Source organism: Lissotriton helveticus, chromosome 5_1 (assembly GCF_964261635.1).
Source record: "Lissotriton helveticus chromosome 5_1, aLisHel1.1, whole genome shotgun sequence".
Lineage (NCBI taxonomy): Eukaryota > Metazoa > Chordata > Amphibia > Caudata > Salamandridae > Lissotriton > Lissotriton helveticus.
This window is the reverse complement of record NC_136065.1, coordinates 273,271,476-273,297,326: the sequence shown is the minus strand read 5'-3', so window position 1 is coordinate 273,297,326 and position 25,851 is coordinate 273,271,476. Positions and strand designations below refer to the sequence as shown.

General features: G+C 45.3%; 1 protein-coding gene across 1 annotated transcript; it reads right to left on the bottom strand.

The window, feature by feature from the left end:
- Window positions 1-4,286: 4,286 nt before the first annotated feature.
- LOC144753104 (uncharacterized) lies at window positions 4,287-7,562 on the bottom strand. The gene is made up of 2 exons (XM_078640893.1): window positions 6,708-7,562; window positions 4,287-6,433 (listed from the first exon to the last, which is right to left on the bottom strand). The coding sequence occupies exons 1-2, from the start codon at window positions 7,126-7,128 to the stop codon at window positions 5,451-5,453; spliced, it is 1,404 nt and encodes a 467-aa protein (XP_078497019.1). The 5' UTR covers window positions 7,129-7,562; the 3' UTR covers window positions 4,287-5,450.
- Between the last annotated feature and the right edge of the window lie 18,289 nt (window positions 7,563-25,851).

The following is a 25,851-nucleotide window of genomic DNA, read 5'->3' as shown; positions in this document are numbered from 1 at the left end:
GTGAAACTGAGGAGTGTGTGGCAATCGAATATAGGGGAGATGGTCATGCTGAACTGGGAAACTGCCCTGATGCACCCTCGGGCGGTGGCGATAACATTTCGACTCAGACTCATTCAATTTAAGGTCCTACACAGAGTCTCCTACGATCGATTCCGTCTACACCGAATGGGGCGGGCTACTGACCCTAGTTGTTTGCGGTGTGGACATGCTGAGGGCAACTTTTACCACACCATCTGGGAGTGTGGGGTCCTCCAAAGTTACTGGGCCAGGATACTGAGAGAACTCGGGGAAATACTCGAAGTGCCCCTACCCCTGGAGCCCAAATTAGTCTTACTGAGGATAACGAATGATATAGATCTGACTCGACTCCATCTCATCTTCCTGACATTAGCATGAGTGGTGGCCAAGAGGGATGTAGCACGGGAATGGGAAGCCCCGAACCCCCCCGAAGCTAGAGAAATGGAGGAGGGGGATGGACATATATATGGCCGCTGAAAGAGTTACTTATAAAGCGAGAGGCTGCCCGAAGAAGTTCTCTAGAGTGTGGGGTAAATGGCAATGCTACTATGGCCTGGATGGGGGGCTCAGAGGGGGTAGGGAAGGTGGCTTTGGCAGCCCTACTGTGTGAGGGATGGGCTTGGACACAGCTACTTTTCTACAAGGATGGTGGGTTCCTCTATATCGAAACGATGATATGTTTTGGGCTATGCTGAGGGAGGTAGGTGGCGGCTGGCGGTAGGGTAGAAGGGGGTGGACATTTCAATGTGACATGCTTATTATGTTTTGTGTTGAAAATGCAAATAAAAACAATTATAAAAAATAAAATAAAACAGTGAGTCATTGCATGACCCAATGAATGGTGTTGTAAGATGATACCATCTACAACAGTTTAATGGTGTTGCATTGATTGATTTAGACATATTTCTGCTCAGTGTTTGACTGGGATAGGAAATAGGCCCCGGCACCAAATTAAAAGTAGCGCTCATTAGCAAATCATATAGCTAAAAAAGTGACCCACAGATGCAAATCAGGACAGTTGAAAACTTGTAAAGCCTAGCTTTATATGAGTTTTGCAAGGTATGGGAGACTGTATGCATCACTGCTTGCTGCAGGCAAGCAATGTTTGTAGTAATATCAGAGAAATCAACAGAAACCGAAAGGTTCAGCCCACCAGACCATAATACAGCCCTTCAAGGCACTTCCAGATTGCCCTATATAACAGTCCCACCCTGTTTCAGCTTTCATGAATGTGGTGATACCTTGGGAAACCCAGTAGGCAAGCCTCTTGGTAAATATGCCCCATTGTAATATATTTCATTTATGCAGGGTGTATGATGGTCATAGGGTCCAGGTCTCCCTAGTGTTGTGAAATATTTGTAGTGTCTCATTGTAGATATTATCACCTGCCATCATATGTATATCTGTGTAAATTAATGAGTGCTATTGAGTAATATGTGCACAATAAAGTACTTTTCCTTTTCATAAAAAAATAAATAAAAAAAAAGAATGTAGAGAACAGGTTCAGCCCTTCTACCTTCTAACTCCTAGGCAAGAAGCAGCAGGCCAACACAGAAGAGCAGGTAGCAAAGTGTCAGTCCCTCCTACAATACAGTAGCTCTTCTTGTAGGCGGAATGTCTTTGTTCCAGCAAAGTTCTGATTTGGGGGTGTCGGCGGTGCAGTACGTATACCCAAATGTGCCTTTGAAGAGGGGGAGACTTCAAAGAGGCCTTTGAAGATCACAAGGTCCCTACCTTTCCTGACTTGGCTCCCGACTAGCTACAGGGTGGTATGCAGCACTTTGTGTGGGGACAGTCACATCCCTATTCAGGTGCAAGGGTCAGCTTTTCCCTCCCAATCTACCTCATGAAGGCCCATCTGTCTGGTGATGGGCCATCAGGTGGCAAATGTCACACCCCTTCTCTCTTTGTGCAACTGTCTAGAGGGAATGCTCAAAGCCCAGCTGCCACCCAACGCAGATGTGTATTCAGAAAAAGGCTGAGACACACAATGGTTTAAGTAAGAAAATGCCAACTTTCTAAAAGTGGCCTTTTCAAACTTGCAGTTTAAAATCCAACTTTACCGTAAGTTGTGATTGAAATTGTGAGTCCAGAGACACCAAATTCCAAATTTCTATGTGCTCCCAATTGGAAATTACGCTTAAAAGATGTTCTAAGGCAATCCAAATGTTACCCTATGGGGAGATAGGCCTTGCAGTAGTGAAAAACACATTTAGTAGTTTTTCACTACCAGGACTTGTAAAACTCAAAAGTAAATGACTTACATTTTAAATACTTTGCACCATGCCCATGGGGTTGCCTAGAGCTTACCCAGGGTTGACCTCTATGTTATAAAAGGAAAGGTTTAGGTCTGGCAAGTATGTTAACTCACCAGGTCGAAATGGCAGTTTAAAACTGCACATACAGGCTCAGCAGTGGCAGGCCTGAACCATGTTTGAAGAACTACTGAATGTGTGGCACAATCAGTGCTGCCGGCCCACTAGTAGCATTTCATTTTCAGGCCCTGGGCACATATAGTGCATCTAATAGGAACTTTTAAGTAAATTAAATATGCCATTTGTGTATAAGCCAATGTTACCATGCTTTGAGTACAGAGCATGTGCACGTTAGCATTGATTAGTGGTGACCAAGAATCCTAAAGCCAGAAAAAATGAAGTCAGCAATTCAGGTAGTCAGAAGGCAGGCGTGCTAACATATTGCTGCAAGCAAATAGAACTCACTGATGACCTAAGATGAAAATACTTTCTTTGGTCTGGGCTCAGTACCCACAACCCCAAATACTTTGAGTCTCCTGTGCTCCATGCCTCACCAGGTGAGAGCTACCCCATCAACCCTATATCTCACCTGATCCAAGGCAACATAACCATTACATTTTGTATGATAAACTGTTACGTCCTTCATTGTGATACCCATCCTGTTCCTATGGGCCCTGTTCTGCAAATAGATCACCCTCGCCTCCTGGAAATGCGTAAGGGCTGTCCAAGAGAGCGCCTAAAGAAGGACTCTATGTCAACAAATCAGTCTGTTCTATTGTTCCATCATCCCTCCAATGGCCACCTATTTTCGTAACTTCTTGTAAGGCCTTAACCTAGGCTTTCTTGATCTCCTTAGCTGTGAGTTGCCTTCTTCTCCAGTTCCAGCAAACTCTCTGACCTCTTTGTTGCATTTCCCTCTCCTGCAAATGAATGTCTTTTCTTTGTCCATCTTTGTCACATTCACCAGTTAGCCTAATTTTCAACTGGGCCTTTATCAAGCTCTTAAAGTGCTTTTGGTAATCCCAAGTAAAGATGAGTTGAAAAGGGTGTTCCCACTTTTAAGGTATATGCTTCGGGCGAAGGTGCTCAGTTATAACCTGGATCTTCTGTCATTGTTTCAAGTGACCAGGTCATTTTATAGTTGTAATTTGTGACTCTTAGATAGTAATAACTCCATCGTGCACACCAGGTTCATGATTTCCTGCTTCTCGTCATCGTATTGTGTCTGAGTCCGAATGTCCGGTGGTGCTTCCTTTGACAGCCCTTTCCCAACCACCCTATGTTTGTGATCCAGGCGAATCAGTGGGGCAGTGTTGTCGTGTAGTTCCTATTAATCAGTAGGATGTGCGCTTTGTTTGGACAACATAAACTAGGGGCATGGGGCCCGATGTAGGTCGGTCGGTAACGGCCGAAAATCGGTATTTTCGGCCGTTACCGATCGGAATACAGACAACGGGATGTAGGAGGCCGAAATCCTGCGAAATCGGCGATTTTACCGATTCGGAAAATCACCGAGTCGGTCGGATTCCGAATCGGAAAAATGTAGGAATCGGAAAAAATCTCCGATTAGGTAATCTACCGAATCGGAGATTTATTCCGATTACTACTTTTTCCCGATTCGGAATCCGACCGACTCGGTGACTTTCCGAATCGGTAAAATCGCCGAATTGGTATATATTCCGAATCGGTGAAAATCCGATTCCATGCGAAAACCCTAAGATTGAGATGTAGGTAAGCACAGAAATACCGATTTTGCTCTAAAATCGGTATTTCTGACTCGGAAATTACCATGGATTTGAATCAGGTGGTAACCAGGTGCAACCTATAAAAAAAGACCCAAAATGCAGTTCTACTTGCAACATGGCAGCTTTCTATGTCATAGCTAGACGGCTACGGCTACAGCAGGAAGGTGAGAGGGAATGGCTGAGACAGGAGCAGGTGTACAGGCAGAGGGTGACCCTGTGCATGCTGACAGATCCAGAGATCCTACAGAGGTACAGGCTGGAGGCAGACACCATCAGAGACCTCATCAGGGACCTCCAACCCCTGTTGCAGCACCCCACCCCAAGGGCACATGCAATCCCTGTGCAGGTGCAGGTGCTATGCTGCCTACATCTTCTGGCGTCTGGCAGCTATCAAAGTGTAGTTGCTGTGGCAGGAGGGGTGACCCAGAGCAGCCTGTCAAGGTTCTTCCACAAGTTCCTTGATGCCATGATCCAGAGGATGGCCCACTACATCTCCTTCCCTTCCACCCATGCAGAACTGGCACAGACAAAAGCTGAATTCTATCAGATGGCAAGATTCCCCCACATCATTGGCTGCATAGATGGCACACACATACCGATTTGCCCCCCTGCTGACACCGAATACGTATACCGCAATCGGAAGTCACGGCACACCATAAATGTGCAAGTGATATGCAATGCCAAGTGTGTGATCACTGACCTGGTTGCAAAGTTTCCGGGGAGTACCCATGACTCCTATATCTTCCAGAGTAGCGGGATTTATGCACGGCTGATGGCAGGGGAATTTGGCGAAGGATACCTCCTAGGTAAGACACAGTGTCAGACCCCCATTACCAAAATTGCAGTGTGTAATACATGTATGCATGTGAGTAATGTTACCCCTTCTCCTTCCAGGCGACAGTGCATATGCCCTACGCTCGTTCATTCTCACACCTTACCTCAACCCCTCAACACCCAGCCAAAGGAGGTACAACCGTGCACACAAAAGCACGAGGAACGTAGTGGAAAGGACCTTTGGCATCTGGAAGAGCAGGTTCAGATGTCTGCACAAGAGCGGAGGTGCAAGACAATACACCCCCATCACCTGCTGCAAGATTATTGCTGTGTGTGCAATGTTGCACAACCTTGCAGTCAGGAAAGGCACTGAGGTAGAGTTATCCGACTACGAGGACCCTGATGATGACAATGCTGTCCCACTACCACTACCTGCTGGAGTCTCTGCACCATCTGACGGCAGATACAGGCGTCAGGAGATCACAGACAACTATTTCTGAGTGAGTACAGATGCACAAACAGGTCAATGTATGTGTTCAGAAATTAAATTTAATAATGTTGCATCAACGTTACTGCACTGATGTGCAACAAAAGAAAAGTTAAACAACAAGGGGTAGGAATGTCCAATGTCCGGGTTGCCTCACCCGCAGTGGCAGTCCTATTTTTTGCTGCGCTTAGCAGGCCCACTGGGATGAACCTCACCCCCTTCAGAATGCCCTGCAGCCTCAGCTGAGCGTCTGGTGCTCCGGCGCGGCTCTGACGCAGTGCTGGCCGGGCTGCTGCGGCTGCTGCTGTCCCCAGCCTCGCCCAGGACGGGATTCACTGCGGTGTTGGAGATGAGTAGTGTCTCCATGGCTGTTGTTATACGGCCCATGCCCCTAGTGACCTCGGACATGGACTGTGTGAGGCTGGCCTCCATGTTTGCCCCACGTTGGCATGACTGGGCAGTCGCAGCCGCAAGGCGGGTGAGTGACCTGTTCGTGACTCTTGCATCCCTGCGACGACTCAGCTCATGGTCATCCAACCTGGTGCAGAGCTGGGTGATGGCAGTGGTCATTCGGCCAATTGATGTTGCTATGTCCTTGTTGCTGTCAACGAAGGTCTTGAAGCCCTGTGTCATCTCACCCATCTGCAGGTTGTGCAGGCGCAACTGGCGATGGCAGGCCAGGATGGATTTCGCCTGCATCCTCTGAATTGTGACCATGCTGGTCTCCAGCCCTGCGAAGACGCTGCCTCCCGGTGCTGGTATTGGGCTGCTGGTAGCACGTGGCCTACGTGGAATCCTGCTGCCCTGCTGTGTGTGCTCTGGTGTCGCTGGTGTCACGGGGTCTTGTGCAGGAGCCTGACCCGCTGCCCCCTCCATGATGACTAATGGAGCCACTATTCTCCTCCGGGCCGGGGAAGTGGCAGGTGCAGGGTGGCTCTGTGGTGGTGTGTTGTCCGGGGAGAATACCAATGAGGGCGACTGAGACTGAGACAGTCGGGGGGAGTGTGGAGTTGTGAGGGAATGTCCTGTGTCCTCCTCATTTGCCAGGGCACAGCTGTTGTCCTCCTCCTCCTGTGCTGCTGCACTGGTGCTTGCCACTGCCGCACTGGCTGTTGGTGCTGGAGCTGATGCTGCTCCCCCGCCTGATGGTGCCCCTAGGTACAAAGAAGCATTTGTCAAGTGGGTGCTAATGTGTTCCAGTCACAACTATTAAAGCATTGCACATCTCATTACAAACACGTTGATGCTGTATTACAGTTATTTATCTCATGCTTCTGCTGTGGCATTATTGGTAACTTTTGCTGAGTACATTTAGCACGATGCATTGCTCATGTCTGTTGCTAGCTGTACTGGCCTGGGGTTTGGCTGTGCATTGGGTCTGTAGGGGAGGTGTCTGGTATGGTGTGTCAAGTTGCGCATGCTTCTTACCTGTAGCTGTAGCTCGGGATGAGCTATCCAGGTCCCCAATGCCCACGACACTGGCCCTCTCGATGGTCGTCGCCACTAGTTCCTCCAGCTGAGTGAGGGGTGGCGCACGGTTTGTTCCTCCTCCAGTGAGTCCAGCCTGCTTGTGCAGGTCGGCCAGTTTGCGCTTGGTCACGCCACGGATGTCATAAAACCTCTTCTTGAGGTCGTCTAGGCTCCTGTGGGTGACACCAACTGCATTGACTTTCTCCCCGATGTCGAGCCACAGCCTCCTCTTGGTGCTCTCCGGGACAGTCAGGGACTGCCTGCCATATAGCTGGGTGTGCACCCTCACCACCTCCTCCACCAAAGTTTGTAGCTCCATGGTGCTGAATTTAGGATTGCGCTTCCGCCCTGCCTTCTGGCTCTCTGTGCTGGTGTCCATGTCTCTCAGGGATCCTGCTCACAATGCTGCTCTCTCTGTGTCTGCTCAACTCATGCAGCTTTCCAGAATGTTCTGATGAGTTGCACCTGCCTGGGTTGCCACACCCTGTGGGGGAGGGTGCTTACAGCTCATTGGCTGATGTCTTCAGTGTCACTCAACCAGCTCGGCAAAACGGCATTCTCCGAATCGGTATTTTCCGAATCGGTATTTTCCGAATGTGTTCGGTAAATACCGATTCGGAATGTATAATGCCTTCCTATTGGCCTTTCGGCCCATGGGGCGTATTTATTATTCCGAATCGGCGTTTACCGATTCGGTTGGTTCCGCATTTTTTTTTTTCCGATTCGGACTTGTCCGACCCGGCCTATACCGATTCGGTAGTTGGCGAATCGGTACGTATCGACTCTCGATACCGAATGCTACCGATTCGGTATTTTTCCGATGATTATTTCCTACATATCATTTTCCGATTTTGAAATACCGATTCGGTACGGATCGGTATTTTAAAATCGGTAAATGCGTTTTACCTACATCGGGCCCTTGGTGCCAAGACTGATTCCAGACACCCCGCTGGATATGTTGGCCTATTGACCAGCTGGCTCACAGTGCCACAAAAAGATCCCCTAATCTTAACAGGCAATGGATGGTTTCTTGCAACCACTGAACATGACAACTCTGTCCCCTCAGTAATCGTGGAAACATTACAGAGCCTTTTGCTCAGTCACTCGTGCTTACTTATTCTCAGAAAAGTATACAAAGAATACACTGTGGGACATTTTTAATATGTTTATTGAACCAACATTATTCTTGTATCAAATACGTGCACTTCAATGATTAATAGACAGAAGCAGATAAAGGTGATTACAAGCACTAAAAGTGTAAATAGTAAATATAGTTTTACCATGGTGCTAAAGCAGTGTATATATGAAGGCATATAAAATAAGGCAGTAATCAAGCGTACTCCTAGTATGCAAACCCTACTCTAAGTGTACCTAGAGAGTGTGTAGGTGTAGAGCCAGGAATCCCCCCAAGGGAAGATCCAACCCCATTACCTGATGGGAGAAAATTAAGGAGCCCTTCTTGGTCACGGACTGGACACCCATCATGAGATGTCAGACCGCTGCGTGGTGAAGTATCAACATGCAGGGATCCTCAGTGTCACATGAAGTGCCTCCTCTACCAATCTATCAGGATGCTCATCTTTTATAATAGAAAGCAGCCTTGTGATGTGCGTATAGATTAGTGATGTTATAGATATGTAGATAGCACTGTCGCCCCGTGGATGAAGATAGAGATGACATTTGTACATAGTGTGAGAAGAGACCTTGTACATGATGTTCAGGGCATTGTGATAATGTTGTGCAAAGCTAGATGTGAAAACAAGTTTAGTTTCAGGGAAACTAATCCAACATTTGCAAATGTCATTGTTGAAAAGTAGGACAATGTAAGAAACGAGCTGCTTCGCTACAAGGGACAAACCCAGGAATATAACAGTGTGAAGAATGCAAACATGGTGCAAAACGATTTCAAGATATGTTGTCATCCTTTATGTGGTGATATAAGCCTTGAATAATAATGCTGTTATGCCGTGGCCAATTTCCAAGATGTAATGTAATGTAAATGTAAATTGATACTTGTATAGCGCACTACTCACCCGCAAGGGTCTCAAGACGCTTGTACGAATACCGCTGTGGAACCCATCCTGGCTTTCCCTGTGAGGTGTCCACTCCTGGGCACCCCCAAGGTGGAGGTCAGGCATCCTTAGCGTTGTGGGGGCCGTTGTGGAGATTAAGCAACCTATTGCCCAGAGTTGCAGAGTGGGACTCCATGATTGGAATAGGCACCGAGGCGAGAATTATCAGGTCCGTGGAATTTTTGAGCCCAAGACCCGCCGAGGCGGGGAATTGAACCCTGGTCCCGGGCTAGACCTCTGCATCAGGGTCTGCCGCTCTAACCATTGAGCCACACTTCTCCAAGATCGTCATGCTTCAATGACAGGTCATCATTCTGTTCTTCTACAGCCAAGCATCTATTGCCCATATAATGCTGTTCCTTCGATCATTCATCCACTGTCGATTCCAAGTTCACAACTCAGTTCCCCAGATCCCCTTCATCCTTTCAGAGAACACGAAGGCAAGCCTTCTGGTCACTTCGGATGGTGCTGACCTCCTCGTTATCTCTTTAATAAATTGCTGTTTGTTTTCCCGTGGTATGATTACTTGACCCATTGTCTCTGCCACTCTCTCACGGAAAGACCAAAGCAAGCCTGTTGACTTGTCTCCCATGCCATTTCCCCCTCAAATGGAGTGGAGGCCAGCATATCCTTTATGAATGGGCCTCTTCCTCTTCTGTTTTTCACCATGATAAAACCACTTGGAGCTGCTGACCAAGCAGTACTTGGAGTTGCTCAACAGAACAGCTTCTGATCATACTGTGCCCACTGCCTGGATCCTTCACTTTACTGCAAGGTTTTGAAAGGACCGGGCCCATAATTTCTGGACCTATTCTAGAATCACAATCAGATGGTTCTTTTTAGCAGCAAGTGAGTGTAGAGGAGAGAAAGTTGTTACTATTGCCTATCCATTCAACAGGAATCTCTCTGGACACATAGTAACACAGACAACTACGTAGAGTTATTTAATGTATTACAAAGCCAAAAATAACTGGACATAAAGACACCTCAAGATGAGAGTGTAGAAATACATTGGAATCAGCATAAATCCTAATCTGCGCATCCATTTTGAATGGTGCAGAATAAGACAAACAATTAATTCAAGAAGCAGAATGCAGAGAATCAGAAAGCATGAGTCCAAGTTTCCTTGCATTGAGGGATAATGAAAATAAAGCATTAACCTATCCCTACACTAATGCTAAAATGACATCCCTACTAAGCATCTTCAGAGACAAGAAATAAAAAGGTGTCAGCATGTGGAGTCTTCCTAAGATGTCGCTCCTCCATTGATGGGTCAAGTAGCAAAAAGCTATTGAGACAGCTCGTTCTAAGATGCTCTCTCTCCAAAGGCAGGAGGAGAAGTTGACACTTCCCCTATTCCCAACACCATAATATTGAAGAGAACCTTCCCAAGATCCTTTGCAGGTCCCGCCATCAGCTCTGGGTAACGTCCCAAAGGTAGTTTTCCATGGGACAATGGTGTTCTTCTTCTCCCAGCGTTTGGCCTTGATTCCAAAGCCTTCTCATGTGCGAAGGACAACAACCTTCCCTCATTAATTCAGACCGTATGATGCAACTTTTTCTCTCCTTACCTCGCAGCAACACAAAATGGTTGCCTGCTTTCAGTGGCTCAATTCAAGTCCTTCTCCCCTTGTTGGGCCGGCTGCTCGGTCTTGTCATCTCACTGATGGATTCCACTTAGAACTGTTCCCTCACAGGCCAGCATCTCACCCCGTCATCCTCTGCCAGAGCACAGTCACCATCAGGATCTGGCTTGAGTCGACACAGCAAGATGGCTGATTCCTGACTCAAGGCCTGGTTTTAATTTATGTTTCACTTGGTGATTACTGAACAGCAAGATAACACTTTGTCCGCAAACCTTTTTGTAGTACACTTCAAACAGTGGTGGCTGATTACAGCAGAAAGGGGGTGAAGCACTCCAGCTTCACATCTGCTCATTCCCCTACTTCACTGTGCACACCTCGCTCAGCAGTTTTTGAAGTTTAATTACAGTGGGTGACAGTCTACAGTGTGACTTAAGTTACCTACTTAATTGTTGATTTAACATTTGTCTTTCGGTTCTACAGCATTTTACCTTTGTATTGGTAAATGAAAGAACACCCAGTTATGGTGACTACACGCATTCATGTATACAAAGATTCTCTGCTGATGATTGTGAGGGAATAGAAACATGACTCCTGGCACCTTTTTTGGCAGTTTTACTGTGGTAAGGGCGGCTTTGAAATATTTATTTGCACAACCACTATTAGAGGGTTTGTTTGTCTTAATAATTTACACCTAACAATCTTGGTAGCAAGGACTTAAGGCAGCAAGGACCTAGCCTGCACTGCAGTACTTGTTATCACCTAGTAGCGCCCTTTTGTTCACCATCATGTATCACATTTAATCCATGCACCCGAAAGCAGATTAAAATTGTGTTTGGGAGGTCAGCAAAAACTATTTTATTGATACTTTTCACGCACAAGATTAAACACAAGAGAGGAGATGCTTAACCATACTGACCAATTTAGTCAACATGGTTCAAAGCAGATGAAGCCGCTCTCCAAACACCATTCAAGACTGGGTAGAGTGCATATATACATATTGCCTAAATTAGAAATGTAGGGATCGAGAACTATCCCTCCAGATACCCCAATGAGCTGCGACATTGGGATTTTTACTGACATTAAAATACTGCAGTCCTCTGTGTATGAGGAGAACATCCTTGATAGGCGATTGTCAGCCTGTAAATTTGCCAGAATGTATTCATATGACTGCACAAAAATGTCTCCTTTTCTCTCCACCTTACTTTTTCTCGTCCGTCAGAGTAGTAGAGTCAGCACTGCTGATGTATGCAGGAGTGCAGACCACCCCAATAAGGTTGATCAGCGGAGGCAGCATGATGGCTCATTATTAAGTAAGATATGATTAACAATTGCTGATTGTGGATCACTGTAGCAGGATTTCGGATTAGTAATGTAGTTCAGGCTATATCTGACTACAGGGGCACTTTGGAGATTAGAATTTGTGATTGGATGTGTTGGGTGGCATGATCTTGGCTGTGATTGGCTTACGTATGCTGTTCGAAGCTATAGTGTGATTGGCTCAGTTGTACGAGAAGAAAGATTGGTCAGAGTGACTGATGTTGTTAGTGGCTCAGGACTGTGCAGGTAACTTGGCACTTGAGAAAGTTGTTAGTAGACATTCTTGGGCAACTGCTGAAAGACTGAAATCAATTATCCAGCTACAAACTCTCTCAAGAGCCAGGCGCAATAAATACGTTTGTCCCCTATCAATAATTTAGAAGTTGATGTCCTCCATAAGATCCAAGAGGAGGCTTGGGCACAGTAAAGAAGCTGCTGTCAAGAGCACGTGATAAGTAAGGAATTTCATATCGAAAGGAGGGCCCTCCACATCTTCAATTTCAGCACCAGCAGAACGGGCCTATCTGTAGCAAGATGACCCATGTTAATATGGACATTAAAACATCGTCTTTATCCTGGGTATGAGGGAAAGATATTGGGTACCAGGCAGAAAAGGCAAGTTCCTCAACACTGAATATTGATTGCAAACACAGTGGGGCAAATGTACTTAAGCACGTTCCTGTTTCCTTTAAAAAAAATGGTCTGGATTTATACAAAAAAATTTCCTTTATTTAAACGTAGTCACAGACATGGTGGTCTCCTGTCCCTTGCAGGCTACCGTCCCTGTGATTGTGGCCAATCTGAGTGACAAGCAGTTTGCAACCTACTGTATGAATACTAATGAGGTAGGTTAAATTGCGACCCACTCTGATTTGGAATTTTGGGAAATGATCTATTCGTACAAAGGTTGGTTTGCAAATATCAATAACTGTCACAAAAATTCTGGTCTCAAATTGTGACCTGTTCTTTGGGACCAGTGTTGTAGGACACCTGACAATATATTCTTACAGCTGTGCCCTTTCTTGAACCTCTAGCAGGAGAACCAGACTTCACCTTCTTGGGTGATTTCAATTTCCACCTAGAAACCCTAGACGACAACAGCACCTTAACCCTCATTACAGAACTGGAGGTACTAAATCTACACCAGTTGGTGGACAGCCCTACTCACTCAGCCGGTCATATGCTTGACGGGCTCTTCACCAGCAACACCCAAATATCACTAATAAAAACCATACCACTCACATGGTCTGACCACCGTGAAGTCCTGTTTAAGATTCAGGCAAAAATAACCCCGTATCCTCACACTATCCCTGCACCACCAACTGAATTCAAAGCTTAGAGCCGCCTGGACCTACAACTCCTAAAAACACATCTTTCGTCCTCCTACTACGACCCCACTCCAGACCCCCTACTTGCTTCAGCGAATTACTCCGAATGGCTAAATAATGCCTTCAACCTCCTAGTACCATTAAAAAATGTCTCAAAAAACAGAACAACCCCATCAGCCCCCTGGTTCTCTGAGGCTCTCAGGCTTGAAAAACAACACTGCAGGAACCTCGAGAGACATTGGCGCAAAAACTATAATATCTCGGACAAAACCCATTATAAGGAAGCAATCTCCAAATATAAGCACCTCATTATCCTGGAGAAAAGCAAATACTACCTCAATCAGATTGAATCAGCTCAAAATTCCACTAAGCAGCTTTTTCAAGTGGTCACTAAACTATCAGGGTCTGCAACAAACCCCCCAATAGCTCCCACCCAAGAACTCTGCAATGCCCTGGCAAAATCCATCCTAGAAAAAGTTAGCAATATATACGTCAACTTCGCAGCCCAACCTAAATCTGACCATTCAACAGTCACCCCTGACAACGAAGAAAACACCCCTTCCTTCTCAACTTTTAGCCAAGTCTCAACAAAACAGATCGAGAACCTCATGTCAACCATCAAGTCTGGTTCCCCCACTGACCCTTGCCCTTCTTCTGTTTTAAAACTGATTCCTGACATTCTGGCCCCAAACCTAACAGACATCTGCAATGCCATGTTTAATACAGGCGCCTACCCCGCTACATGGAAAAGTGCTATCATTTAGCCACTACTGAAAAAGCAGCACCTTGACCCTCTAGAAACAAAAAATAACAGACCCATTACAAGCCTTCCTTTCCCAGCCAAAATATTCGAGAAATTAATGAACACACAATTGGCCCTCTACATTGAAGACAATAACCTCCTGGATGAGACTCAATTTGGCTTCAGGAAAGGCCATGGCACAGAAACCACCCTCATTAAAGCAGCAGATGAAATTAGAACAATCTTACACCAAGGTGGCTTGGCGGTGCTAGTGCTGCTGGATCTGTCAGCGGCCTTTGACACGTTTGACCCCTCCACTCTGAATCGATCGTGTCTCGAATATTGGCATGAAACTGAAGGTCAAAAAATTACTGACCTCATTTCTCTCGAACCGCACACAACTAGTGAGTCTCGGCGGTTACAAGTCCTCCCCTTTTACCCTCCCGTGTGGTGTGCCACAAATCTCATCCTTGAGTCCGACACTCTTTAACATCTATGTGCCAGACCTGGCCAGGGTCATCAAATCCCACGGGATGGGTCTTACCTCCTACGCCGACGACACACAGTTGGTGCTAGCAATTTACAATGATGGCGGAGCAATTGCTTTCAGATTCCAAAGTGGTATGCTTGCCATCAGTAACTGGATGGCCAACAACTGCCTAAAGTTAAAGTCTGATAAAACCGAGGTTCTGATATTCGGCAAGCTCTATCCTGTCTGGTCCTCCATCTGGTGGCCCATTAACCTGGGTCCACCGCTTCTCCCAGTGTCGAAAGTCAGAAACCTAGGTGTTATATTTGACGACAAACTGGCTTTTACTTCACACGCCAATGCTGTCGTCTCATCATCCTTTTACACTCTAAGGATGATAAAAAAACTTCTACCCTTCCTTCCACCCAATGCTGGAAAAACCCTTATTAACACCCTAGTTATGTCTAAAATTGATTATTGCAATGGCCTTCTCATCAACGCTCAGAAAAAGGTCACTAACAGACTGCAGATGGTGCAGAATTCAGCCGCAAGATTGATAACGGGCATCACTAAGTATCGTCCAATCTCATCAGTAGTACGACACCTTCATTGGCTACCTATAATAAGCCAAATTAAGTTCAAGGCTCATTGCTTTGCCTTCAAGACCATTCACAAAGCTGGACCTGACTTCCTGAAGAAAGCCTTGTGTGGATATAGTCCCAACAGAACCCTCCGCTCATCAACGGCCAACCTCTTGAATATTCCCCGCATAAAAAAAGTTGCCTGGTGTGACAGAAGATTTACGTCACCACTGCTAAACTATGGAACACCCTTCTCCAGCATATCAAATCATGTCTAACGCTATTTACCTTCAGGAAGCTGATTAAGACTTGGCTTTTTAATCAATAGGTACTGCATCTCTGGCTCCATCCTCTACACAGTCCGCAGCGCCGAGACACCCAAGGGTATTTGCGCGCTCTACAAATTGCTTAAATAAATAGATATATAGTGTAATTCCTCCAAGGAGTGTTGAGCTAGTTTGATTCTAACAAAAGTTTATTTCTCTCATGTTATCATCAAATACCTTGTTAGGTCAGCAGGGATAAACTGTCATGGCATGTTGGAGTCCAAAAGAACTATAGGATAAGTGATACCAATGTGTGGGAGATTAAAGAGGGAAACAAAACAAAGAGAGGGGAAAAGTAGGTGAAGGGAGAAATAAAAGAGCATGTGGATACAGGGAATAAATATATCTAAGAATTAAGCAGGGAAGTCTCCACCTTGACTAGAACATGAGAACTATTTATGTGTAGGAAAACTGACAGTTGTAGTTGACTTGCTTAATAAAGGATTGGAAGTGTTGTGATAATCTTTATTGAATAGGGCACCCTTACTGGAGCAAAACAAACAGACCTTTTAGCACAAGGTCAGCAATGTGGAGGAACGACCAACACTAGAGTTCAGGGGATCAGTAATACAGTGCTCACTGGAGAAAGAGGGGTTTAGGGACCATTCCTCATCCCCTTTCCTTTTCTGAGCTTAGTTACATATATAATTCTGAAATCTTCCTTTGCTTTTCATTATATTGTAGCATTCGTATAGCGTTTACTACTCCTTTGTGGGGCAATTAAGCACTTACTCACATGTACAGTAACCTACACTTTCTAGGATGTGTGGTTGGAAGGGTGTTGGTTTTGTTTTGAGCTTGCATGGGAAGTATTTGAATGTAATGCATGATGACCACTGAGGTGTGGTTATTGTGTTATGGGGTCCAGCGTCTGGAGAGTGATGGGTGAGAGTATGTGAGAGATAGAGACACAAATTATAATTGTAATGACTACTAGTCTCCTTAGCTACAGGGGCTGTAGGATGCTGTGTGCCTGGAGACCAAAAAGGTTGTTAATTTGAGAAGGCCAGTAATCCATTTAGAATGTTCTATTTAATTCTCTTAGATGAGAAATCTGCAAGAATTGGAAGGGAGGCAAGATGGCGTCTGGGGGAGGCAAGATGGCGTCTGGCTAAGAGGCTGGTTGTGATCACTCCCATGCCGTGTAGAGGAATGTGAACGAATACTTCGCAGAAGTACCCTATTCCCCCTAGGATACTGGATGGATTCTGCCAAGAAACACTACTTGCATTTAAAAATCTGTCGGCGGTTTCTCTGGGCGCTTTGGTCGGCAGTGGATGCTGTTGAGAGGCTTGTTGCGGAGCTGGAGGAACGAGAACGGCACCTCAGAGCTGAGGTGGGCGGATCCGGAGTGGTAGGAGTACTCGGGGCTTGCTGCGAAGCTCACGGAGTTTGCAGGCAAGTGAGCGGAGCCCTGAGAACTCGACCAGGCAGCTCGGACGGAGGAGCGGCGGAGAAGGGCAGAGCGCCTACGGTACCTACGGAGGTTGCAGTAACGAAGGCGGCAGAAACTCAAGCCAGCGTAATCGGAGGTAAAGGGCGGGCAGTGCTTAGAGGGGACCGCGAGGAATATCAAGCGGCTCGTAGTGACCTGCAAGCTCGGTCGTGTGGAGAAGTCTTGGGTGCCTTGGAAGGCAGGGAGCCCCGCCGCGATTGTGGGGGTGAGCGCCCTGTGGCCTGCAAGTGGAGTGTAGCAGCAAAGCGAGGTGAGAAGACAGTCAGCCCCAAGAATACGGGTACTGTGGCAGAGACTGTGGTAGAACTGGCCAGAATGGCTCCTAAAAATGCACGAGGAGGGAAAGGGAAAGGTCCTGATAACCTTGAAGCCTCAAATAAACAATCTGCTGTCCAGAAAGAAACTGTTAGGAGTAAAGATACCGGCAAGAATACTCCCAAAACGGTCAAGGAAAATAGCGAGGGTGCCTGGAACAAAACCAGAGGGAAGAGACAGGGTGCACAGAATGTGGCGCTAAATGCCGGTTCAACTAAAAATATAACGGGCTATTTCTCTCCCTCTAGTGTGGGCAATGTAGATAAAACAATTGCTGAAAAAACGGTGGGAACACTTGCAACAACATCTGGAGGTGCAATTATTGAAACAGTTTCTGACTCTGGGGGGGCGCAGATGGTTTCATTGATAGATGCATCTCATTCCGAGGCTCATTGGGGTGATATAATGGAATCTCAGGACGCATTGGATGTAGCTTCCATCGATGCAGCTATTCTAAGCGAGACAGATCAGCAGACAGCACTACTCGTGCGAAAGGCTGCAGTAGGCAGCGGAGCTAAGCGGAGCTGAGGATAATCCTGACCTACCGGATAATTTTTACTCAGTAACAGATGGATCTGACACATCTAAGGGCTTGCCCTCAGAGGTAGAGGAGGAGGAAGGAGGCGCCAATACAGGCTCCAGCCTGGATTTAAGTCTGGAGGCGGAGAGCAAATCTTCGGCGGAGGATAAGGGACCCGCTCCAAGGAAGAAAAGGCGGTCAAGGCGGCAGAGAAGCTCGCAGTCGCAGGAAAAGGCAGGCAATAGCCAAAGGCGTAACAGTACTGCAACCACGGAGACGGAGGCAGTTTTGAACTGGGATTATTCTGCCACCCAGATGACGTATGTTGAAAATTTACCAGCGGGGGCACAGGGCCCTATCCCCTCTGTGGAACCAACTCTGCAGCTGATATTGAGCTCAATTAAACAATTACAGGATGCACCAAAGATTGAAGGGAAGAAAAACCAGCTAGCTACGAAGAATTTACAAGGAGCAATTAAAAAAGTGGCTAAGATCTGTACAGCCACAAACACAAGAGTGGCTTACCTGGAGGAACGCACTAGCACACTGGAAGACCAGCAAGTAAAGGACTCTGCAAGACTAAGCGGATATGAAAGGCAAATGGTTGATGTCCAGTGGAAGCTAGAAGACTTGGAGAACCGCCAACGGCGGAATAATATCAGGATTTTGGGCATAGAGGAAGGGGTAGAAGAAGAGGATATCAGATCCTATGTCTTAAAAATGCTTAAAGGGGCATTCCCTGAGCTGAGCCACTGGGACTGGGACAAGGAGGTTCAAAGGGTGCATAGGTTTCCGATGACCTTAAAAAAAACTGTCACCCGACCACGGAAGGAGCACAGAGACCCAGAGCTATTTTGATATTCTTTGGTAGTTTCTTACTAAGGGAGGAGGTATATGCGAAAGCACGCCCCAATGCCAGACGGTCTTTTGAGAACCAATCTTTTTTTTCAACACCGGACTATTGTCACAGCACAGTGGAAAGACGGTGGAGGCTTAGAGAACTATTGGATCCGTGTCGCCAGATGGGCCTCCAGGCATACTTAATGAACCCTGCCACATTGAAAATAATCCACAAAAACACCACAAGAGTGTTTTTTTCTGAAATTCAAGCCAAGGCATATATGGAAGAGATACACAGGAATAGGGAGGCGGGGGACAATTCGTAAGGACCCTTTTTTTTCTCTTATCATAGTTTCTAAATTCTATGGGTTGCTGAGGTAGAAGGGGTTTGTGGTGTGGAAAAGGGGCTGGAAAAGATGGGGGGGGGAGAGCGGTTTGATATTCTGAAATTTTGATGTTTATATTTGAAGGCAGAGGGAGGCCGATAGCCAGACACCATCATAGAGGCCTTAGGCCTGCTTGCTTCCGGTGGTGGGGGGGGGGGGGGAGTGGGAGGGGACAGGGGTGGATAAGGGAGGGTCGGGGAGGAAAAAGGGGGAAACATTTTCATCACATCAGGATATAGAAGAAGCTAGAGAAGTCAGGATAACAAAAGCAGGATGGGGGAGAGTGAAATTGTAACAGAAATGCCTATGCCGATAGTCTCGTTGAATGTTTGTGGACTAAATGATGGTAAAAAACGAAGAGCAATGAGGGAATATTTAAGAACATTGCATGCCGAGCTGATTTGCTTGCAAGAAACACATATAGAGGCTTCTCAAAAGGGGTTTTTAGAACAGCTGGGATATCAATTAATATCATACACAACGCAAGGAACAAGAACACGAGGGGTGGCGATCTTAGCAAGGCATGGATGTTTGGTGGTAAATAGGCAAAAATCAGACTGTTACGGCCGATGGGTTTTGGTGGAGTGTCAGGTACAGGGCTTTAACTTCACACTATGTTCATTGTATGCTCCCACTGTAGATGACCCGGAAGTTATGGACTCTGTTAACGTACAAATTGCCAACTGGCCTCTGCCATTGATAGTTTGTGGGGATCTAAATATCAATGGCCTGAATGGTTTGTGGAAGAACGATCCGGGGAAATTCTCCGGTCGGAAGAAGAGAAGCCACAGGGCATTGATCCAATTGATGTGTGATAACGGTTTAGTAGATATGTGGGAGCTGCAAAATAACTTAGGGAGTGGTAGTACATATTATTCTGCCCCTCACAAGGCTTTAGCAAGGCTAGATTATTTTTGGGTATCACCAGCAGTAGCTTCTATTGCAAAGATTAGCATACTCCCTCGGGTAATGTCCGACCATAATCCGCTTATCCTAGATACAACAATATTTGCCCAACAAAAGGGGTTGACAAATTGGACATTTGAGAGAGCCCTCTTAAAGGACCCGGAGTATACTGCCCTAATGAAAGAATGGATGAGAAATTTTTGGGAAATAAATAAAGGCTCTGCCCCCCCTGCAGTAGTGTGGGATACGCTGAAAGCAGGTATAAGGGGGGAGACAATCAGGTACTCAATTAGGCGGAATAAGGCAGAGAGGGAGGAAGTAGAAACGAGGATAAGGGCAGTAGCTAGACTAGAACAGGAACTTAGTAGTGCAATCAGGGCGAATCAGGATATTGTTAGAATAACATATGAGCTTGCTATGGCTAAGGCAGCGGTTGGGGAGCTATTTGCGTCTAAGGCTGCAGGGAAGTATCTGGCGTGGAGGAAGGACCAATATGAGTATAGTGAGCAGATAGGTCGTATGCTAGCTGTTCGAACTAGGCAGGCTGCTACTAAGGGGAATATTTCTGAGATTAGGGCTGAGAACGGAAGTGCCGCAACAACACCCGAGAGTATATGTGCTAGCTTTCGGGACTACTATCAGAGGTTATATGAAGCTGACTATATGGTGCCCAGCGAGGATATAGACAGGTATCTGGGGAGTGTCAGACTAGAGAAGCTAACGACAGGGGATAAGGGGATGTTGGAGATAGCATTTAATAAAACAGAAATGCAGAGGGCAATCTATGACTTACCGTCAGGTAAAGCGGTAGGCCCAGACTCTATACCCTTGGAATTTTATAAAACATTTTTAGCCGAGATAGAAGAAGAACTATATGAGATGGTTGTAAATATACAAGAGGGTGCGATACCCCCGGAGTCATGGGGAGAGGCAACTATGATAGTCTTTCTGAAAAAGGATAAGCCCCCAACTAATCCTGGGTCTTATAGGCCTATAAGTCTAATGAACAGCGATGTGAAAATGTATTCAAAGATGCTGGCAAATAGGCTAGGAGCTGTAATCTGGAAAATTGTCTCTCCATGGCAGCACAGGTTTATCCCTGGGAGAGGAACGGCGGAACATGTTAGAAGAGTGCTCACGCTATTCGATGGCACTGCATCCTCACGAGATCCTATGGCGCTGATCCTTTTAGATGCTGAGAAGGCGTTTGATAGGGTCTCTTGGGGATTTCTCTGGGCTACGTTGGAGAAGCTGAATCTGGGGGAGGGCTGTGTGTGGGCTCTGAAGGCCTTATACCACAATCCAAGAATAAGGGTTAGAACTATGGGGGAGCTGAGTGGTATAATAGATATTGGACGAGGAACTAGGCAGGGGTGCCCCTGCTCCCCGCTACTCTTCGCTCTATATATAGATTTGTTCATTAGGAGGATAGGACAGAACAGAAATATCTTGCCTATAGCATTGAACAGGCATGAAACTAAAATCCTAGGTTATGCGGATGACCTGGCTATAACATCAAGCGATCCAGCGTCAGCCCTAAGAGAAATAGAACAGGAAGCGGCTGTATTTGGTAGACTGTCTGGGTACAAATTAAATACAAATAAGACCCAAGTGGTAATAAATCAGAAAATATCTTTAGTTGATCCAAGAGTAGTAGAGACAGCAGTATATTTGGGGGTCCGTATAACCTCAGACCTTTCTAAAGTGGTGTCGAAGAATTTAAGTCCTATCATAGATAAGGCTAAAATTAATTTTGACAAGCTGGACAACCTACACCTAACAACAATTGGTTGTTGCAATGTTATTAAAATGGTGTTTATGCCAAAGGTGCTATATTTATTTAGGACCATACCGCTAATCTTTAACAATAGCTGGTTCAGGGAGCTAGAGAAGGTGACAAATAGATTCATTTGGGCTAAGGGTAAAACACGCCGCAGCCAAAAAACGTTGTCGCTCCCAAGAGAGAGAGGAGGGCTGGCGGTACCAGACTTTAAGGCATACTATTGGGCAACGGTCTTGCAATACATTAGAGGTATGCTGGGGGGGAGTGTTACAGATAGATGGAGAGGTAGAGATGGTGTCCCAGACGTATATGAACTTGTAGTGAAAGATTCCAACCAATGGTTACTTACATATGAGGAGGGGAGCTATTACAAAAAAGTAAGGTTCAAGACTTTGGCGGCCGCAAGGTTAGTCTGGTCTGGGATAAGGAGAAAATTAAAACTAGGGAGAATGAATTACTATACCCCTCTGTATGGGAATCCATCGCTGCCGGGGGTATTTCATGACCCTGTTATGAGGAGCTGGGATGCATTAGGGGTTAAGACTATTGCGGATCTTATAGGGGCAGCCGGTTTGATTTCTTTTGAGCAGGCACAACGCTTATATAATTTAGGGCGCAGAGACTTTTTTAAGTACCTACAAGTGAGGTCAGTTTTGCTAAAAAAACAAGGGGGGAACATGAATTTCCAAAGAGTTGAGTTGTTGGAATGTGTAAGGGATGAAGGGAGATCCTCTATCTCGCAACTATACGGGGAAATTTGTAAATATAAAGAGGATGATTGTGGCAGAATGTATGAGACGTGGAGAGGCAAATTAGGTCTAACAGGAAATGAGGCAGAGAAGTCATTAAAACTGTCAAATTCGGTGCTAAAAGTGGCAAACTTACAATCTCAACAATATAAGACTGTTTGAACTCTGCTACACTCCTCATAGAATAGCGCAGTGGGGGGGAACAAGCGGGGGTGTTTGTCCAAGATGCCAATCCACGCAAGCAGACACAATTCATATGTTTGCATCATGCCCCTCTCTAGATGAGTCTAAAAAATCTTTGGAACAATTGTTTGCTGATTCTTTGGGGATTCATATAATTCTGACTGATGAAGTTATGATTTTGGGTGTAGTGAGGGAGGGTGTAGAAGTTCTTCACCATGAGTTTTTGTATTTAGCTATGACCCTCAGTAGACTATGCATAGCCACACTCTGGAAGGATCCCAACCCCCCAACGTTACAGCAATGGATCTCTCGGGTACTTGCCATATATATATTAGAAATGGCCCTATATGAAAAAAGGGGGAGGGTAAAAAAAGAAGCTGGACGGAGGATATGGGCCCCAATAATTGAATGGAAATGGAGGTTGGGTGAGATATAAGATGAAATGGGGGGAAAGTTTAATGCAATTAAGATTGTATGACATTCCTTGATGCTGTTTTTTTTATTGTTTTAGGGATGAAATTTTTCCATTCTTATGATTTACTTTTCCCAGTTTATAGCTCTTTGTGTTTTTAAAAAATGCTTTATTTGTTTTGAACCTGATGATAATGCTTTCTGAATTGTAAGTTATTTTTGTTTCTCTGGCAATGTCTTATGAATGTGTAACTTTGATGGTGATGAAAAAAAAAAAAAGAGAAATCTGCAAGAATTGGTGCCAGACATAACTCCCAACATGGAGGGGCTGGTGGAACTCAGTAAGATATTTTAGAGACATAGATCAAGAGGTTAATTCTCACAATAAAAAAAATGAGCTTGGGCTATTCTGGAAACTAGACCCCGAATAGATGGTTTTGGCTGGTATAAAGTGTCCATGGATTACACCTCTTGGTCAGCTCATGATGTAAAGTACGGGCTGGTTCCCACAGAACATCAGCTGAGATCAGACCCCAAGATATAAGCAATTGGGTTGGTTAAGTCCGAGAGGACGCTTATTCCATGGAGGTTATAGGAGGACAAAAAATAAAAAATAAAAAAATCCATATAGAGGCATGCTCCAAGCAGATATGCTGTTGAATAAGTAGAAGGATACTAAAAGGGCAAGAAGGGGAATTGATGTCATGATCAGTAGCAGTACCTCATTTTAATATTTAAGTTATTTCTTTTTTAAAGGCAGGCTACTACAGAACAAAATACACTCCATGAAGGAGGAAGGATGTGAAAGAGCAATCAAGGCTGGCAACTACGCAACATTAAAAGGTCCAGTTCCAAATACTCCTGCTAGGCCGAAGGATCTAAATTTACAACCCAAGCTCCTCCTAGGTTCTCAAAGTCAGACAAGGCCCAGTTGAGTGAGCCCTAGTTGGGTAATAGCTCAAAACCCAGCTAGATGGGCACCATGAACATGCAAGGGTGAGAGATGAAGCATGGACTTGCCTTGTGTTACTCTACTGTCCTTATCCTCCATACACACACTTGTTTTATCTCGCTAAGAAATTAAGCATCCTCATGACCTTTTAGAATAACTACCACTTTCCTTATTAGTAGGAAATGACATTCCACTTTAAAAGAAACACAATGGGGTGAAAAGGGATTTATCCTGCATCATTATTTGGATTATCACCAGGTATAGTGACACTGAGTTCCTTATTTCTGTTACAAATAATTATTTCCCGGATGTACGCTCCTAGTCTTATTGTACACTGCATACTACAATCCACTGAGAAGGGAAGCTAAGACCTCTTGATATCCTCTTGGTTTGATGGGATGCATTGAGCACTGAGTTTATCTAAAGGTTTACAGAATTTGCTGGAGTGGGGAGGGAGGGTAACTGTATATTTGAGCAATATTAATCTCTTTCATATTTGGCAACCAAATGTAAAATAATGCACGCTCCCATAGCCCTTTTCCAAATAACTCTATATTTTGGTAAATCCTAAATTATTTTATCTAATGAGCCTTTATGAATATTACTGCAACAACAATAAGGTGATGGATGGAATGCTTGAATTAGTATCAGCCCTTGCGATCACTCAGACTGCATTACAGTCCATCATTTTTACCCACCATGCCACTCTAGACAAAGGCCTGACTTATGAATATCAGTACTGACCGAGTGTCCGGGTGAGGTCCTCTTCAGAAAGGACCACAAGCAACTCCAGATCGGTTTCGCCTTACTTAGGGCTCGTTAGTAGAGTGTAGCTTGCGTCCTATTGCACAGTGAGCAAAGAGCCCACATTTAGACATACCCATAACATTTAGGTCATCAACTGAAACAACAAGGTGATGGATCGAATGCTTGTATTAGTCTCTGCCACGGGCAATAACTTGGGGCAATATCCAGTCCATCATTTTTTGCCCACCATGCCACTCTAGACAAAGGCCTGCCATATGCAAATCAGTACTGTTACTGCTCCTCATGGGATCAGTCAGTCCCAAACTGGCAGTCAAGGTTCTCTCCATAAGGGACCATGGGTTACGCCATAATGGCTTTGCCATTTGTATGGAAACGACGACTGCAAATACCTATCGCACTTAAGGTGTCAACTGCAACAACAGCAAGGTGATGGATGGAATGTTTGAAAAAATCTCAGCCACTTAGTAATTGATCTAGGCTGTCTTCCTGTCCAGACCATCCCAGTATTGAACACTAGTGTGCCAGCCTCCCTGTTTCCACTACTGCCATGATGGAAACTTGTATTTTTTTTCCGTGTTACTTGCAATGGGATGTGTACAGCGATCTGGATTTTGGGGTCCTCATATGGTAAAAGCTAAAGCCCACTTTATGTATAGTTAAACCATTGGGAACAATAGGCCTTGCTGATAATCCAGTACTAAAAATAAACAGATGTAATTTTTCACATTTACAAGAACCAACGCCGGTTGATTTGAACCAAAATAGAAAATAACTAAAGAACCCAGGCATACAGCATTCAAGTCACAAAGATCACACCTTTACCTGTGGTACTCCTGGCGGTTTTGTGTATGAATCAAGCTAGAAGTGGAAAAGATCAGCTGTGTCTAGGTGAGCTCGTGCTTTTGTTCAAGTTGAAATTCTAAACTAGGTTAGAAAGTTGGATGAGCTAGAAACTCAGGTTGATCCAGGAAAAGCCATTTGAAACTTGAATTTCTACTACTGACATGTTTTCGAAATAGAGTGAACATTTTCAGAGGAATTCTCGTGACATCAACGGATATAATGTTAACCACTCAAGATGAGCCTAACACTGTCTACTGCAAATGCTCAGTAGGTTCTACAGTACACTTGTGTCAGTAACATTTCACATGAATATGCAAAAGTAACTGGTGCTTCAGACCCAAGTCTAACTAGGGCTGCAAAAATAAACCCAGCACAAACACCATATGCTTCACAGATTTTGCATCCAATTTATACTTAAGCTCTCATTGATGTAATTTAGGTGTTGACGGGGGTTGCTGCTGCGACCCGTGGCTTTCCCCTTGCCACCCCTGGCACTGTCTTTACAACCTCTCTGACCTCAGAGCTAACAAAGTCAGAACCAAGAACAGAGGGAAGCCTCCGCAATCCTT

Excerpts from the sequence above, each read along its gene's own strand:
- LOC144753104 (XM_078640893.1), bottom strand. The coding sequence starts at position 7,128 with ATGGACACCAGCACAGAGAGCCAGAAGGCAGGGCGGAAGCGCAATCCT. Across the intron at positions 6,434-6,707 it reads ATCCCGAGCTACAGCTACAG|GGGCACCATCAGGCGGGGGA; the intron begins GTAAGAAGCATG and ends CTTTGTACCTAG.